Here is a 15,849-nt window from a genome sequence, read left to right as displayed (position 1 = left end):
GTAGTGTCCCCAATAAAAGGACGTCAGTACGAATAATGTACCGAGTATGTAAGGCGAAACTGAAACATAACAATAAGTCAACATTAATTAAAGACATATAAGAATCAACCTGAATCTCTGAAGTGCCACCGTATATGCATACTTATCATACTTATATATATAATGCTTCTCTTTGAGACTATTTCTATTATCCATATTATGATGCATGACTGCCCAACTGATCACTGGTAACTGCCCGACCGGCCTTAGCGTGGTGGTAAATGTATGACTGTCTGACTGGCCGTAGCTCGGTGGTAAATATGTAACTGCCCAACCGGTCGTAGCTCGGTGATAAATGTATAACTACCCGACCGACCATAGCTCGGTAGTAAATGTGTAACTGCCCTACCGGCCATAGCACGATGGTAAATGAATATGCATGACTTCCCAACCGGTGGTAAATAATGATACATAACTGCCCATCGGTGGTAACTGCCCGCACCGGCCATAGCACGGTGGTAAATGAATATGCATGAAGATGCATGTATTACTATATTATGAACATTAACATCTTTATCGTACACCTCAATAGAGACTTAGGAACATACTTAGACATGCTTTGAATTACATTTCATAGGAATGAATAACGTAGACATCCTTAACTTCTAAGAGTAAAATCTTTTATGGAATAGCATTACGTTTATGTATCGTTACTTGGATCCTACCAAAAGAAGAAAGGATTAGCCTTAACATGCCTGTATGAACTCTTCCTTATTACTCAACCAAGCTTAACACAACTTCTTGCATCTACAAAAGTGAAATGATATTGCCGTTAACATATAATATCGTACCATCGTATTTGGCTAGTCGTATGACTTAAGGAAAATCAGGTAGAAACTCCCCTATTTTTAATACATCCCAAAGAACACTAAAGGTCATCAACAACCTAAAAACAACAACTATAACCAACAATAGCAACAACAACAATATAATCCAATATGAGTTTCTCCGATTATCTTAACAATCATATTGAGCAGCAAGTTCGTTTTTACTCATAACAAGATATAAATTGAATCCAACTCTTATTATATAAATTAGTTTACAACCCTCAGAACATCATACTTAGATGTACCATATTATTTCTAGTTTAAAACATCCACACTCATACGTCTAGTACTTTAATTTTTATCGCCAATCACTTGTTTTTTCATCTTTTCTTCTTAAATCAACTTAATTAACATATAGGAAAGCTTAACAACAGAATCCACAACATTATCAAATTATTTCTCACAAATTCCAGCCACCACAACCCATATATTTAGCCACAAAACAGTCCAACCAAAAAGACAATCATATCACATGTTCTTTCAAGTGCTATCTTATGGTTTTTCACTCAAATAACACAACCAACACAAGATTAACCTTAGGCACAATCAAGAAGATGTTATACATACCTTGTACAGTAGCTACACTTGAAACCCTATCTCAACTTAGCTCACAATAGCCCTCAATCACACCACAACACCATAGAAGTATTCTCTTGTAGTCTTTAACATCTTTGATGATGATTTGAGTTGTTGTTTCCTTGAGTTTGGTTCTTGTGATCTTGAGATATGTTAGGGATGATTTTGGAAATTTTGAGAGTGGTTTTGTGTGAGTAACATTTGTATTGTTGATGAGATTTAAGGGGATAATTCCACCGCCTCAATTCTCCAAGCAGGTGGGTAAGCTGCATGCTTGGTAGCTTGAGCAGTGCCACTTCGGACAGTTATATCTCTCTACTCCAATATTGTATTGACAAACGGTTTGTAGAGTTGGAAGCTATACACATAGGGCTTTAATTCAATATAAGATCTCCATGTGACTCTCAATAGATTGGGAGAAAACTACATCGCAACTTGGCCTATAAACCTGCCAGTTTCTCCGAAGTGCGTCGACGTGAGTTGGCGACCCTACTTTAAAAATCCATATTTCTCTACCCCAATGTCGTATGAATAAATGGTCTGGACCATTGGAAACTATGTTCCAAGACCTTTATTTTGGTATGAGATATGTACCAAAATGACATCATAAAGCTTACGAATTCAATTTCACTAAGGTCTTTCGTGCTTAATATAGTATAGATAAGAGCATGTTATTAAGTAAAATAAAAAGTTTAAAATTATCAAAAATTTCAAGTATAAGAAGGAGTCACTTTTTGGAACAAATTAAAATGGAAAAAATACCATATAAAATAAAATATCGTAATGGTTTATTGTCACGACCCCAAAACCAATTCGGTCGTGATGGCGCCTATCATGGAACTAGGCTAGCCGATACAAACCCAAAACCAATCAGTATTTACCATTCTTAGGATAAAATCAAATCTATTTAACAATAAACATTTATTTAGAGTTCAAAACAAACAACAATGCTGAAAGAAAGCCCGACATCGGGGTGTCACTAGTCATGAGCATCTACTACAATTGTTTGACAACCTCAAGACCAACATGGTCGGGGTAAATCACAAAGTACACTAAGGGAGAATGAAGAGGGAGAAAAGCAGGGTTGCGATCACCAAGTAGCTACCTTGATAACTCCGATGAACCTGCCACCGAGCTTAAAAATACTTGGATCTGCACACAAGGTGCAGGGAGTAATGTGAGTACGCCAACTCAGTAAGTAATAAAACTAAATAAAGACTGAGCAGTAAGAAATCACGTAAAACACGTCATAGCACCACAGTGGGTACAATATGTTTCCAAAACAAGATATAAATCAAATCATCTCGTTAAATTCCAATTTCCATAAAATCCTTTGAAAAATGTCTTTCTAGCCGTTTCAGTAGAGGTTCAATGTAATTTATAGTGAAAGTGATAAAAATCATAATCGGTCCCTCGGACAAAAACATAGTTTGTTTACAGTTCCTCGGCAAACAGGAATTCATAAATATCTCATAACTTAAAAATCTCAGTGGAAATAACAAAACCCAATCAGTGATTAAATTCCGAACATGTCATAAAAACTCCAGTTTAAACGAAAGTTGTTTAGAATATTTGTTTAACATTTTCAATAGAGGCTCAGCATAACGATGAGTGAAATCAGTAATTTAATCAGCATATTCAATAGAGACTCGCTTTAAGGAGGAGTGAAAATAGTAATTTCACAAAACAAGCCCCTCGAGCAAAGCATCACTCGTATATATGTATATATAGCCCCTCGGGCAAGCCTCTCAGACACTCATGACTCAACTCTCATCAGTCAACACTCAAGCTCAACATGTACCTTATAATAACCGTTGCGGCGTGCAGCCTGATCCATATAACGTTGCGGCGTGCAACCCGATCCATATATATAGTCGACTACGCTCACTAGGGGTGTGCAGACTCTAGAGAGGCTCCTATAGCCCAAGCGCTATATCGCTGCGTCGTGCAACCTGATCTGTATATCGCTGCGGCGTGCAGACCAATTCATATACATATAAATATATATTGTTGCGGCGTGCAGCCCTATCCATAAATACATAATCCTCACAACCATGCCCTCGGCCTCTCTCAATCATTAACCTCACAATCAGGCCCTCGGCCTCTCTCAATCATTAACCTTACAAGCCACTCGGGCTATCAGTAAAACAGGGCGTTCAGCCCGAAAATATCATTTATAGTTTCAAAACTGAGTAAATAAGGCTGAGTTATGAAATCAGTAAAACACAGCATGACTGAGTACAAATATTAAGTCCAAAAACAGTGAGGAAATATAGTAAAAAGCCCCTAAGGATCCAAACAGTTGGCACAAGGCCCAAGTATGACATTCCACCCAAAACATAGCAATACTTTCCAAAACACAATGATATCAAGCAGTTTTCAATCAAATACGCGACTAAATAATCGTACGGGATGGACCAAGGCACAATTCCCAATGGTGCACGACCCCACGCTTGTCATCTAGCGTGTGTGTCACCTCAAAGTAGCACAACGATGTGAATCCGGGATTGCATACCCTCAAGACAATATTTACAATCATTACTTACCTTGAACCGGGTGAAAATCAACTCTGCAATGCCCTTGCTGCTCGACTTGGCCACAACTCGCCTCGAATCTATCCAAAATCAGAATCATAACATCAATATATGCTAAGGGGACAAAGCCCACACGAAAATAATCAAATTACATAAAAAATCCCGAAATTGGTCAAACTTGACCCCCGGGCCCACATATCAGAATCCAATAAAAATTATATCAATATAATCCTTATCCTTCCACGAGTCCATACATACCAAGAACATCAAAATCGGACCTCAAATGATCCCTCAAATCCCTAAATTTAGGTCTCCAATTTCCAAGACCTAACCCCCAATTTTAACCATAATTACCACAAATTTCAAGCTTAAACAGTTAAAAAACCATCATGAAAACAAGTTCAGGGTCCAAAAACCTTACCTCCACGAAACCCTCTTGAATTCCTGATAATAGGCTATATAGTTGTTATTTACACCATAATTGTCCATGCTTTGTAGTTGTTTTATAATGTAAGTTGCCAATAAAATGCTTTAATTAATGCTATTTGGTTTCGTTGGGAATATAAGATGTGAGGAAGCAACATGAAGTGTTTAGAGGCAATAACGTGAAGAAAACACCCACTCAAGAATTACCCAAACACAAAAGAGCAAAAAGAGAAGGAACGCGGAGACAAAAAGGCCCAGCATACTCACCGCGGTTGTCACCACGGTCCGCGCCGCGGTTGGAGTCAGTGTTCTCCGCGGTCGATGCCGCAACCATGGCGGCATGTTCACAGTCCAGAAAGTTAAGGGGCCAAAGTGTCAATTCGGAAAAACTTTTGTAAAACCCTTATAAGATGTAGGAAACTCGCCCAAGAAAAGGGGGGCTTATTTTGAGATTATTTTTGCAAGAAGAACAAGTGTGAGAGATCACCCAAAACATCATAGTCCTTATTCTCTTCTATTTTTCTTGCAATTTTCCATTATGAATATTTTCGTAGTTTGTTCTTATGTTGTCATGAGTAGCTAAATACTTTAATCTAAGATTTTGGTGAAACCCATTGGGGATGACTTAGTTGTTATATTAATATAGTTTGAATTGGTTGTTAATCTCTATTTGTTCATCTATGTTTTGATTGTGGTTAGTTGAAAGGGCCTTCAATTATCCGTTCCTATTTATTATGTATCTTCTTGAGAGAGAGTGCATATTTAGGTAGTTGTTTGAACAACATCACTCCCGAAGTATAGACGAGAGGCATAACCGAGGCTTTAGAGATTGGATTAGAGATAACGATACCTCGGGTGCAATCTAAAAGAACGGTAATGTGAATCTAGCTAGCGTAGCTTGAGAGAGTGCATCTAGTAAATTATCATAATTGCTTGAGAGAGATTTATGATAGCCGGAGAGTTCTTGATTGATAGAGACAACTAAGGCATCACTATAAGAAACGTACAACCAAGGAAATCACCAACGGGGGAAACCATTACCTTAGACCTTATTCCAACTGTTTACACATCAAGCATAGTTAATTTTCAACTGCTAATTATTTTCAGACTTTAGTTGTTAGAAATATCATCAATTGTGAATTACAAAGTTTGGGGAAAATTGATTCTGTGAATTTAGTAAATCAGTCAAAAGTAATTGATAGGTTAATTCTGTGTGGTTCGACTCTGGGCAGAATTACTCAGATTATATTTGCTACGTCCGTGTGTGTCTTTGTATAAGGAATAGTTTAGCGTTATCAAATTTTGGCGCCGTTGCCGGGGAATTAACGGTGTTATCAATTACAATTGAGAGAAGTACAAAAATTCTAAGTGTAGTCAGTTTTCTCTATACCCAATCTTTTCATTGAAATTCTAACGTTTGAACTCTTGTGGAAAGTAGATGTATGCCTAGAAGTTCTTTGAGGACTGGAGAACTGCTAGAAGGACTCTCAAACCCCGAGAAAACATTCAGGGCATTGAACCATGCCAACAAAAGACTTCAACAATCTCAACAATCACACCAACTCGAATTTGACATGGGTGACGTAGATAACGTCAACGGAAACATCAGGAATGAGCCAGCTGACTTAAATGTTAGAAGGGTGGCACCTCTTATGCCCGAAGCTGCACTTTATGACTGGGCACAACCCACAGCTGATAATCTGGCCACTGCTATAGTTGTGCCCGCAATTCAAGCGGAGACATTCCAGATCACCAACAACATGCTGCATTTGCTGCAGAATAAAGGACTGTTCTCCGGGTCACACATTGAAGACCCACAACAACACTTGAAGAATTTTCTGTCAATTTGTATAACCCAAAGGCAGCCAAATGCAACTCCGGAAGCTATCAAGCTGCTACTGTTTCCATTCTCGGTAACCAGGGAAGCTCAAACTTGGCTAAATTCGCTCTCTATCAACTCTATTACCACCTGTGAGGAATTAGTCAAGCAGTTCCTGAACAAGTTCTATCCGCCTAACAAGACTACAAAACAGATTGATGACATATTGCAGTATAGGCAGCAGCCCTCTAAGTCTTTGCAAGAAACTTGGGAAAGATTTAAAGGGATGTTAGTGAAGTGTCCTCACCATGGCATTCCAGACCAGATGCTCGGCCAGAGATTCTACATGGGGCTAGCTGACAATTTGAAAGCAAATGTGGATGCGTCAGCTGGAGGTGCATTTTTAAGTAAAACATTCACTGATTGCAAAATCCTTCTCGATAAGATGTCACAAAATTCGTGGTGGATGACTAGAGGTACAATACTGGCACCCATAGTGCATTCAGTTCCTCTTGACCCAAATAATTCGCATGCAGAGAATATGGCCACACGCATGACCCAGATGAGCATATTGACAAAGAATATTGATGAGATGGGTACAAAACAGGTGCACATTGTTGATACAACAAATGGGGGACTTGTGTACACCTTGTATTAATCAGTCTTATGTGTGTTCATGGAGCGGAGAAGGTGAAAATCAAGGGGAAAGGGAAGATATGAATTATGTCAACAACTATGGGGGTCAGAGGCAAGGAGCACAGCAGTGGAGACCGCAGCAAAATCAGCAGTACATGCCTAATATGCAGCAGCCTGGGGGTATGCACCCTCAAAACCAGTTGGTGCCAGTACCATATCAGAAACCACAGGGCTATCCATAACAAAATCAGCAACAATTGACATACCAACCACCCCCTCATCAGTAAGATAACAACATGGTGGAAATCAGGGGTATGCTTCAGCAACTCATTGGGACAAATAATAAAGTGCAGAAAATATTGGCAGTGCATGATTCAGCCATAAAGAATATTGAAACGTAGCTGGGTCAGCTATCCATGGCTTTGAACAACCGTCCTCAGGGAACTTTGCCTGCAGACACAAACATAAACCCCAAGGACCAAAACCAGAATCAGCTGATGGCAGTAAGTTTTCGGAATGAGAGAGATTTAGACAGAGAGCAGGAAATTGCACAACCAGCAAGGACACTACACCAACCACTCCAGTTCAATTAGAGGTAGAGGAACCAATAGAACTTACTGAAGTGGTGGTTGAGCAGAGTCAGGAGGAAAAAGGCAAAGAAAAGATGAATGAGCAAGTTGCAGAACAGGTGGCACCTCTTGTGCCAGAATATTCTAACAGAGAGGAGCCAGCAAGCAATGCACAAAGGGTGATACCTGCACCATTCCCTCAGAGACTGGTCAAACAAAAGAAGGCAGACCAATATAAGAAGTTCATGGAGATGCTGCGTCAAATTCAGTTGAATATTCCTTTGATGGATGCCTTGAGGGAGATGCCCGGTTATGCTAAGATGATGAAAGATCTAATGTCATGGAAGTTTGATTTTCAGGATCTATCCACTGTAACTTTGACACAGACCTGCAGCGCAGTGGTGGAAAACCCAATGGCTCAAAAGATGTCGGACCCAGGTAGCTTCACTATTCCATGCACAATTGGAAGTTATGCCTTTGCAAAGGCGTTGTGTGATTTTGGAGCTAGCATAAATCTGATGTCGCTGGTTGTGTACACCAAACTGAGCATTGGTAGAGCTAGGCCAACTTCGATGCTGCTATAGCTGGCTGACCGCATAGTGAAGAGGCCCACTGGTATTCTTGATAATGTGTTGGTACAAGTGGGGATATTCGTGTTCCCTACAGACTTTGTTATCTTGGATTGTTAGGTGGATGAGGAGATACCCCTTATTTTAGGGAGACCATTTTTAGCCACGGGGAGAGCACTGATCGACTGTGAAACTGGGGAATTAAAAATGAGATTGAACGATGAAGAAGTCATATTCAATGTTCAGCAATCTATGAGGAGACCCAGTGAATATGCTAATTGCTCTCTAGTGGAAACAGTGGATGTAATCCTGCAAGAAGATGATATGACCCTAACTGTAAAAGATCCAGTTGAGGCATGTCTGACGAATTTAGAAGAAATGGATGGTGAAGGGTTAGCTGAATGGGTCATGGCACTGGAAGGCCGAGGATTTTGGTTAAGGGAACCTCAGTTCGAGTCCCTTGAGCTAGAAAAAAGGGCCACTCCTCCAGCAAAGCCATCAATAGAGGAACCACCCAAGTTGGAACAGAAGCCACTCCCAGATCACCTCAGGTATGTGTTCTTAGGCCCTGATTCGACCTTGCTTGTTATCATATCATTCGGTTTGTTAGATGTGCAGGTAGAACGGCTCGTACAGGTACTGCAGGAAAACAAGACTGCCATAGGCTGGACCATAGCAGACATAAAGGGTATCAGCCCAGTCTTCTGTATGCATAAGATTCTCCTGGAAGAGGGCCACAAACCTTCCAGGGAACACCAGCGAAGGTTGAACCCAAACATGAAAGAGGTTCTAAAGAAAAAAGTAATCAAATGGTTAGATGCGGGAATCATCTTCCCCATCTCTGATAGTAATTGGGTCAGCCCTGTCCAATGTGTGCCGAAAAAGGGCGAATGACTGTTGTAAAAAATGAGAATAATGAGTTGATCTCAACTCGTACAGTCATAGGGTGGCGTATCTGCATGGATTACAGGAAATTGAACACAGCCACCCGGAAGGACCATTTCCCCCTACCCTTCATTGACCAAATGTTGGACAGGCTGGCTGGGCGATCACACTTCTGTTTCTTGGATGGATATTCGGGGTACAATCAGATATCAATAGCCCCCGAAGATAGAGAGAAAACATCTTTCACCTGTCCGTATGGCATCTTTGCCTTTCGGAGAATGCCTTTTGGGCTTTGCAATGCACCCGCGACTTTTCAATGGTGCATGTTAGCCATCTTCACAGACATGGTGGAGGATATTATGGAGGTGTTTATGGATGATTTCTCCATGGTGGGAGATTCATTCGAAGACTGTATTCACAACTTAAGGAGAATGCTTAAAAGATGTGTGGAGACAAACTTAGTGCTAAACTAGAAGAAGTGTCATTTTATGGTACAAGAAGGTATAGTCCTGGGGCATCGAGTGTCCAGTAAAGGAATTGAGGTCGACCATGCTAAGGTTGACGTGATTGAGAAGTTACCAATGCCCACTTCAGTCAAGGCGGTGAGAAGTTTTCTTGGACACGCTGGATTCTACCGGCGTTTCATAAAAGATTTTTCCAAAATTGCTAACCCATTATGCAAATTTCTTGAAAAGGATCAGCCCTTTGTGTTTTCTAATGATTGCAGGTTGGCATTTGAGGAACTGAAGAAGAGATTGATCACTGCACCAATCATTGTTGCACCCAATTGGGAGCAACCATTTGAGCTCATGTGTGATGCCAGCGACTATGCTATAGGAGCAGTCTTGGGGCAGCGAAAAGATAAGCTGATGCACCCGATTTACTACGCAAGTAGAATGCTAAGCGGTGCATAGCTCAATTACACAGTGACGGAGAAGGAGATGTTGGCGGTGGTGTTTGCGTTTGACAAGTTCCGATCATATTTGATTGGTTCCAAGGTAATTGTATACATTGACCATGCAACACTCAAGTACCTAATTGAGAAAAAGGAGTCTAAATCGCGCCTGATTCGTTGGGTGCTACTGTTGCAAGAGTTTGACCTCGAAATTCGTGATCGTAAGGTCACAGAAAATCAAGTCGCTGATCGTCTATCGCGACTTGACGGAGCTAAAAAATCAGTCGAGGTCGAAGAGATCCTAGAAACCTTTCCAGACGAGCTGCTGCTCGCAGCCAGTCTTGAGGAAGCACCATGGTATTCAGATTTTGCAAACTACCTGGCTTGCGGTATCGTTCCCCATGACCTTTCATCTGTCCAAAAGAAAACGTTTTATCATGATTGCCGCATGTATTATTGGGACGAGCCTTATTTGTTTAGAATCTATGTTGATAATATGATCTAGAGGTGTGTCCCCGAGATCGAACAATCTTCTGTTTTGCAGGCTTGTCACGCATCAGCATATGGAGGACATTTTGGAGGAGCTAGGACAGCTGTGAAAGTGCTAGAGGCCGAGTTCTTTTGGCCAACAGTGTTTAGAGATGCACACCTATGGGTAAAGGGCTGCGACGAATGTCAGCGAACCGGGAATATTTCCCGTCGCCACAAGATGCCCATGAACCTGATTCAAGAGGTAGAGGTGTTTGATGTTTGGGGGATTGACTTCATGGGCCCCTTCGTCAACTCATTTGGCAATAAATACATACTTGTTGTTGTGGATTACGTGTCTAAATGGGTGTAAGCTGCAGTATTACCCACTAATGATGCAAAGGTGGTGATAGGTTTTGTGAAAAAGAATATATTCACCCGATTCGGGATACCAAGAGCGATCATCAGTGATGGAGGCACTCACTTCTGTAACAGAGCCTTCGAGAAATTGCTTGCAAAGTATGACGTACGCCACAAGGTGGCTACCCCTTACCATCCACAAATCAGTGGGCAGGTTGAAATGTCCAACATGGAGATAAAAAGTGTACTAACCAAGGCGGTGAATGCCACACGAACTGATTGGGCAAAGAAGCTTAATGACGCACTGTGGGCCTATAGAACTGCGTTCAAAACACCAATAGGTATGTCACCATACAAGTTGGTATTTGGGAAGGCCTGTCACTTGCTTGTGGAGCTAGAACATCGAGCTTGGTGGGCACTGAAACAATTGAACATGGATCCCGAAGCAGCTGGACAAAATCGACTGACATAGTTGCATGAGCTGGAAGAATTTAGATATCAAGCCTTTGAAAACATGAGGCTCTACAAGGAAAGAATGAAGAAGATGCATGATAAGCACATTGTGGAAAGAAATTTCAAACCCGGTGACAAGGTATTATTGTATAATTCAAGGCTGAGATTGTTTCCGGGTAAGTTAAAGTCCCGATGGTCAGAACCATTTATAGTGGTGCAAATGTTCGCAAGTGGAGCTGTCGAGATTGAGTCAGAAGATGGGACAACCAAGTTCTCAGTAAATGGGCAAAGGTTGAAATCTTACCTTGGAATAGCTGAGAAAAAAAGGAATACAGTGGTGATCAATTTGAAAGAACCCCAGTACGCGAATGAGGAGTGAAGGCTCAACCACTTGTGTCGTGCCGCGACGTTAAATCAGGCGCTGCGTGGGAGGCAACCCATGAATGTGTTGTAAGTGTAGTATGTAACTTCGTGTAAAAAAAATAATATTTTTTCCCAGCCACGACCGCGTCCAGGACCGCGGGTGGACCGCGGAAATCACTGAACGATCAGTTTTTTCACCGCGACCACGGCTCGGACCGCGGTAACGACCACGGGAGACTCTATCTCTGACCGCGGCGTCGACCGCGGTGACGTCCGCTGAATTTTAATTTTTTTTTCCTTTTTTTTCCTACTCTTCTTTTAATTTTAAAACCCTTCCCTATATCAAAATAAACAATCCCCCTTCCTAAAATCCCCACTTCCCTCTCTCTCTCTCTCTCTCTAAACCATAACCCTCCCCTCCATACTCTCTTCTTCTTCCTCCTCCTTCACAACACCTCTCATCTTCTTCCCTCCCCAAGGTATGTTTCCGACCCCCTTTCTCCTTTACTTATATTGTTTTTGTTGCATTATGCTAGTTCATGTTGTTCTAATGTAGTGTTAGTGATAGGATTTTATTTTGTTTAGTTCTTCTTCTTCTTTTTAGTGTAATTTCATTTTTAGCATATGTCTTGTGAAGGGGCTGTGCTTTGAATGTTTGGAATGGTGTTGTTGGTGGGTGATGGTTAACACAAAATGTGGAATGTGTGGGTGTAGTAGATAGTTGAATTGGGAATGTTTTCTTGATTCCCTTAGGGCCATGAATATGAAGAAAATGCCTTTCCCACAATGTGTTTGAGAAATTGTCTCAATGGTGATATAAGGAGATGTTGTGACATGGTTGTGGTGAAGTCTGAGTAACCACTCCTAGTCACACATTTTAGGCTCATCCTAATATGTGTTTCTCTATTTTGACAGGTATTATGAGTTCAGCCCGTAAGAGACGAAACACCGGGTCCTCTGCTAGTGGCCCAGGAGGCTCCTTATGAGCTAGGGGCCAAACTAGTGCACCACGGTTTGATAGCACTCGGTTCGTCTCTACAGAAGCATAGGCAAGGTACAATCAGAAACTTGCCAGGAAGTTACTCCATGAGCTCCATATCGACAGGAAGGCTTTGGTGAAGGAATTCCCCAATATGTTTGGTGAGCTACGGAGATGTCAGCTGGACATCTTCTTTGAGGCTCCCGAGGAAGCAAATATTTAGCTAGTGAGGGAATTCTATGCAAACCTACCAGAACACGAGGACAAGGTTGTGACTGTGTGCAACACCCCGGTTAATGTTGCTATAGAGGTCATCCGCAGAGTGTATCGCCTCCCCGCATTCATGGGTGATGATCATTACATCATGGCTAGTCACCCGATGGTTAACTAGGACAGAATTCTGGAGGTCATCTGTATACCTGGCAGACTGCCCAAATGGGTAGCACAACCGACGACTCTACATTCCAAGTCTCTTACTTGGGAGGCCAAATGTTGGCTCACTGTCATCACCACTCAGTTGCTACCATCCAGCAATACCACCGATGTAAATGGGCCACAGGCCGCTATGATCTACTGCTTCATGACTCACCAAGGGTTTGATGTCGCCCGAGTCCTCTCTGAAGAAATGTTCATCCGATCGCCCGAACTAAGCAAAGGCCACTACTTCCCTTCGTTTGTCACCCATATATGCCGCCTTGCTAATGTTCTTGAGAACTTCAAAGTTGATGGGAAATTACCTATAAAAACCCCTTTCCGGGTGAGAAAAATTGGGCAAGAGGGACGAAAGCCAGTACGACGCAATGATGACTCATCTGATGAGTCTGAATCTGAGGATGATTCTGATGCTGCTGAGATCACAGCCCCTCCTAGAGGGGACGAGGCAGGATCGTCATAGCCACGCCGGAGCACTCGGATGGATGCTTTGGAGCGGGAAATTACTGGACTACGGACCTCCGTCACTGACTTGGGGTCTCGCGTGGATGCTGTGGCTGACCGACAGGTGAAGTCGGAAAAGAAATTCATGGGTTGGTTGAGAGAATTGGGTCGCGCCTGCAACGTGAACCCAGACATAGTTTCAGATCAAGAGTGACCCTTCAGGGAAGTTTCTTTACCTCACTGCTTTTTATATTGTCAAGCCATGAGGACATGTCTTAATTTTAAGTGTGGGGTGGGGGAAACTTCGTTGTATGTTGTGCTTGTGAATATTATCTGTTTGTTTTTGTTTTGTGTTAGTTGCTTTAGAAATAGAGTAACAGTTTTTTTTAGGAAGTTAAAATAGAAGCGACTTGTCCCGATGATGGGTCTCTTTCGGCGGGGTTCTTGAGGGACTAAGTCAAGAAAAAAAAATTGAAATATAAAGACTCTTCCTAATGACGGATTCTTTAGACAAATTTTCTTAAGGGAAGCTAGTCTATAGAAATCACCAAAAAGATTTTTTTTTTATTTCTTAGGTAGTGTAGTAACTCCCCCTTGGTTTTTCTTTGGGCCACGATTCTTTTCCAAGGGTTTAGCTTGAACTGGGTATAGGTAGATTATTTTGTTTTAGGTTAGGATTAATGGGTGACGAGCTTAAAATTGAAGAAGAAAAACCCTTAGCGTTCTTACACCCGAACACGATAGACGCTAGAGTGTAGCGCTAAGCTTCAAGGGTTGAATCTTGTTTAAGTGCCTTAAACATTGTATGTTTGTACCTAACTTGAACACTCAAAAGAGAATGTTTTGATAAACTAATCTAGAGTGAGTCATGTGCCATGTGATTGTGAGTATCATTGTATTCCATGCTGTACATTTGATGCCTAGAACTTGCCCTGTGTGTTTGTAAAGCAAAATAGTAGCTTCATTCGGTTTTAGAAGTGATATAGGCATTTCTTTGTTGAGCCAGACATATAAAGTGAACCCACCTGAATGCATTACATCTTAGTTAACCCCGTTGAGCCTATAAGCCCGTTTCTTTGGCAACCACAATGTGAACCTTAACCACTTGTTTGAATAGCCTGCTGTTTGAACCAATTTTCCTCCCTCTCACTAAGCACTAGATTGGTATTGAGATGATGCGAAACAAAAGTGTGGGGTGGTGGTTTGGTTTTTGAAGTGGAATCATGGAAATAGAGAAAAGGTACAAAATGTGAAGCGTAAAAAGAAAAGCACCACGAAAAAAAAAGTTCATATATATTTTGTGGTGATTAATAAGTGGTAGCTTGTACAAATTGCACCTAGTGTATGGGGATGTTTAAATAAATGTGGTGGAGGGTTGGCTTACAAAATGATGATTTTTAAATTCAACGTAATTGTATTAAAAGTGCTTAGGGAGGTTAGTCACTATATCCAAATGTATCCTACACGTCCCTTAACCTACATTACAACCAAATAAAGTCCTATTGATCTTAGACTGAGTGGGGATCGATTAGTTGAGTACTACACTAGGGCAAGCCTATGGTGCATCTTTGTGGCATGTGAATGTTCTTTTTGGAGAGTGAGCGAATTCTGTCTATTTGAGTTCCTAATTGTTATCACTATCATTATATATATGGAACTATTCTCATGTGTGATGTGAGGGCATGTGATTCACAAAGGAAAGATGCATCTTGACTATTGTGTAGAGTGGTTTGAGTAAGTGCAAATGTTACAGGGTACGAAAAACTTGATTCTTGAGGTAAAAACTGTTCACTACTAGGTGTAACTCTTGTGAAATGTTCATGGCATGAGTCGTTGAGGGAAAAGCATAGGGAATGAATTTTTATGGAGTGTGGTGAATTGCTCGAGGATAGCAATAATTTAAGTGTGGGGTGTTGATAATAGGCTATATAGTTGTTATTTATACCATAATTGCCCATGCTTTGTTGTTGTTTTATAATGTAAGTTGCTAATAAAATGCTTTAATTAATGCTATTTGGTTTCGCAGGGAATATAAGATGTGATGAAGCAACATGAAGTGTTTAGAGGCAATAACGTGAAGAAAACACCCACTCAAGAAGTACCCAAACATTAAAGAACAAAAAGAGAAAGAACGCGGAGACAAAAAGGCCCAGCATACTCACCACGGTTGCCACCGCGGTCCGCGCCGCGGTTGGAGTCACTGTTCTCCGCGGTCAGCGCCGCGGTCGACGCCGCGGCCGCGGAGGCATGTTCACAGTCCAGAAAGTTAAGGGGCCAAAGTGTCAATTCGGGAAAACTTTGTAAAACCCTTATAAGATGTAGGAAACTCGCCCAAGAAAAGGGGGGGCTTATTTTGAGATTATTTTTGCAAGAAGAACAAGTGTGAGAGATCACCCAAAACATCATAGTCCTTATTCTCTTCTATTTTTCTTGCAATTTTCCATTATGAATATTTTCGTAGTTTATTCTTACGTTGTCATGAGTAGCTAAATACTTTAATCTATGGTTTTGGTGAAACCCGTTGGGGATGACTTGGTTGTTAATCTCTATTTGTTCATCTACGTTTTGATTGTGG

General features: G+C 41.3%; 1 protein-coding gene across 1 annotated transcript; it reads left to right on the top strand.

Moving 5' to 3' along the window:
* Positions 1-10,426: 10,426 nt before the first annotated feature.
* LOC138887884 (uncharacterized) lies at positions 10,427-11,075 on the top strand. Its single transcript, XM_070169674.1, has 2 exons — positions 10,427-10,508; positions 10,624-11,075. The coding sequence occupies exons 1-2, from the start codon at positions 10,427-10,429 to the stop codon at positions 11,073-11,075; spliced, it is 534 nt and encodes a 177-aa protein (XP_070025775.1).
* Positions 11,076-15,849: the final 4,774 nt, after the last annotated feature.

The sequence above is a fragment of the Nicotiana sylvestris genome, chromosome 3, assembly GCF_000393655.2.
Source record: "Nicotiana sylvestris chromosome 3, ASM39365v2, whole genome shotgun sequence".
Lineage (NCBI taxonomy): Eukaryota > Viridiplantae > Streptophyta > Magnoliopsida > Solanales > Solanaceae > Nicotiana > Nicotiana sylvestris.
This window is presented reverse-complemented; position numbering and strand designations above follow the sequence as displayed.

Bases quoted from the DNA above. Each gene is read 5' to 3' on its own strand.
- LOC138887884 (XM_070169674.1), top strand. From the start codon at position 10,427: ATGGGTAAAGGGCTGCGACGAATGTCAGCGAACCGGGAATATTTCCCG. The intron at 10,509-10,623 runs GTAGAGGTGTTT...TGTAAGCTGCAG, and splicing joins CCATGAACCTGATTCAAGAG to TATTACCCACTAATGATGCA.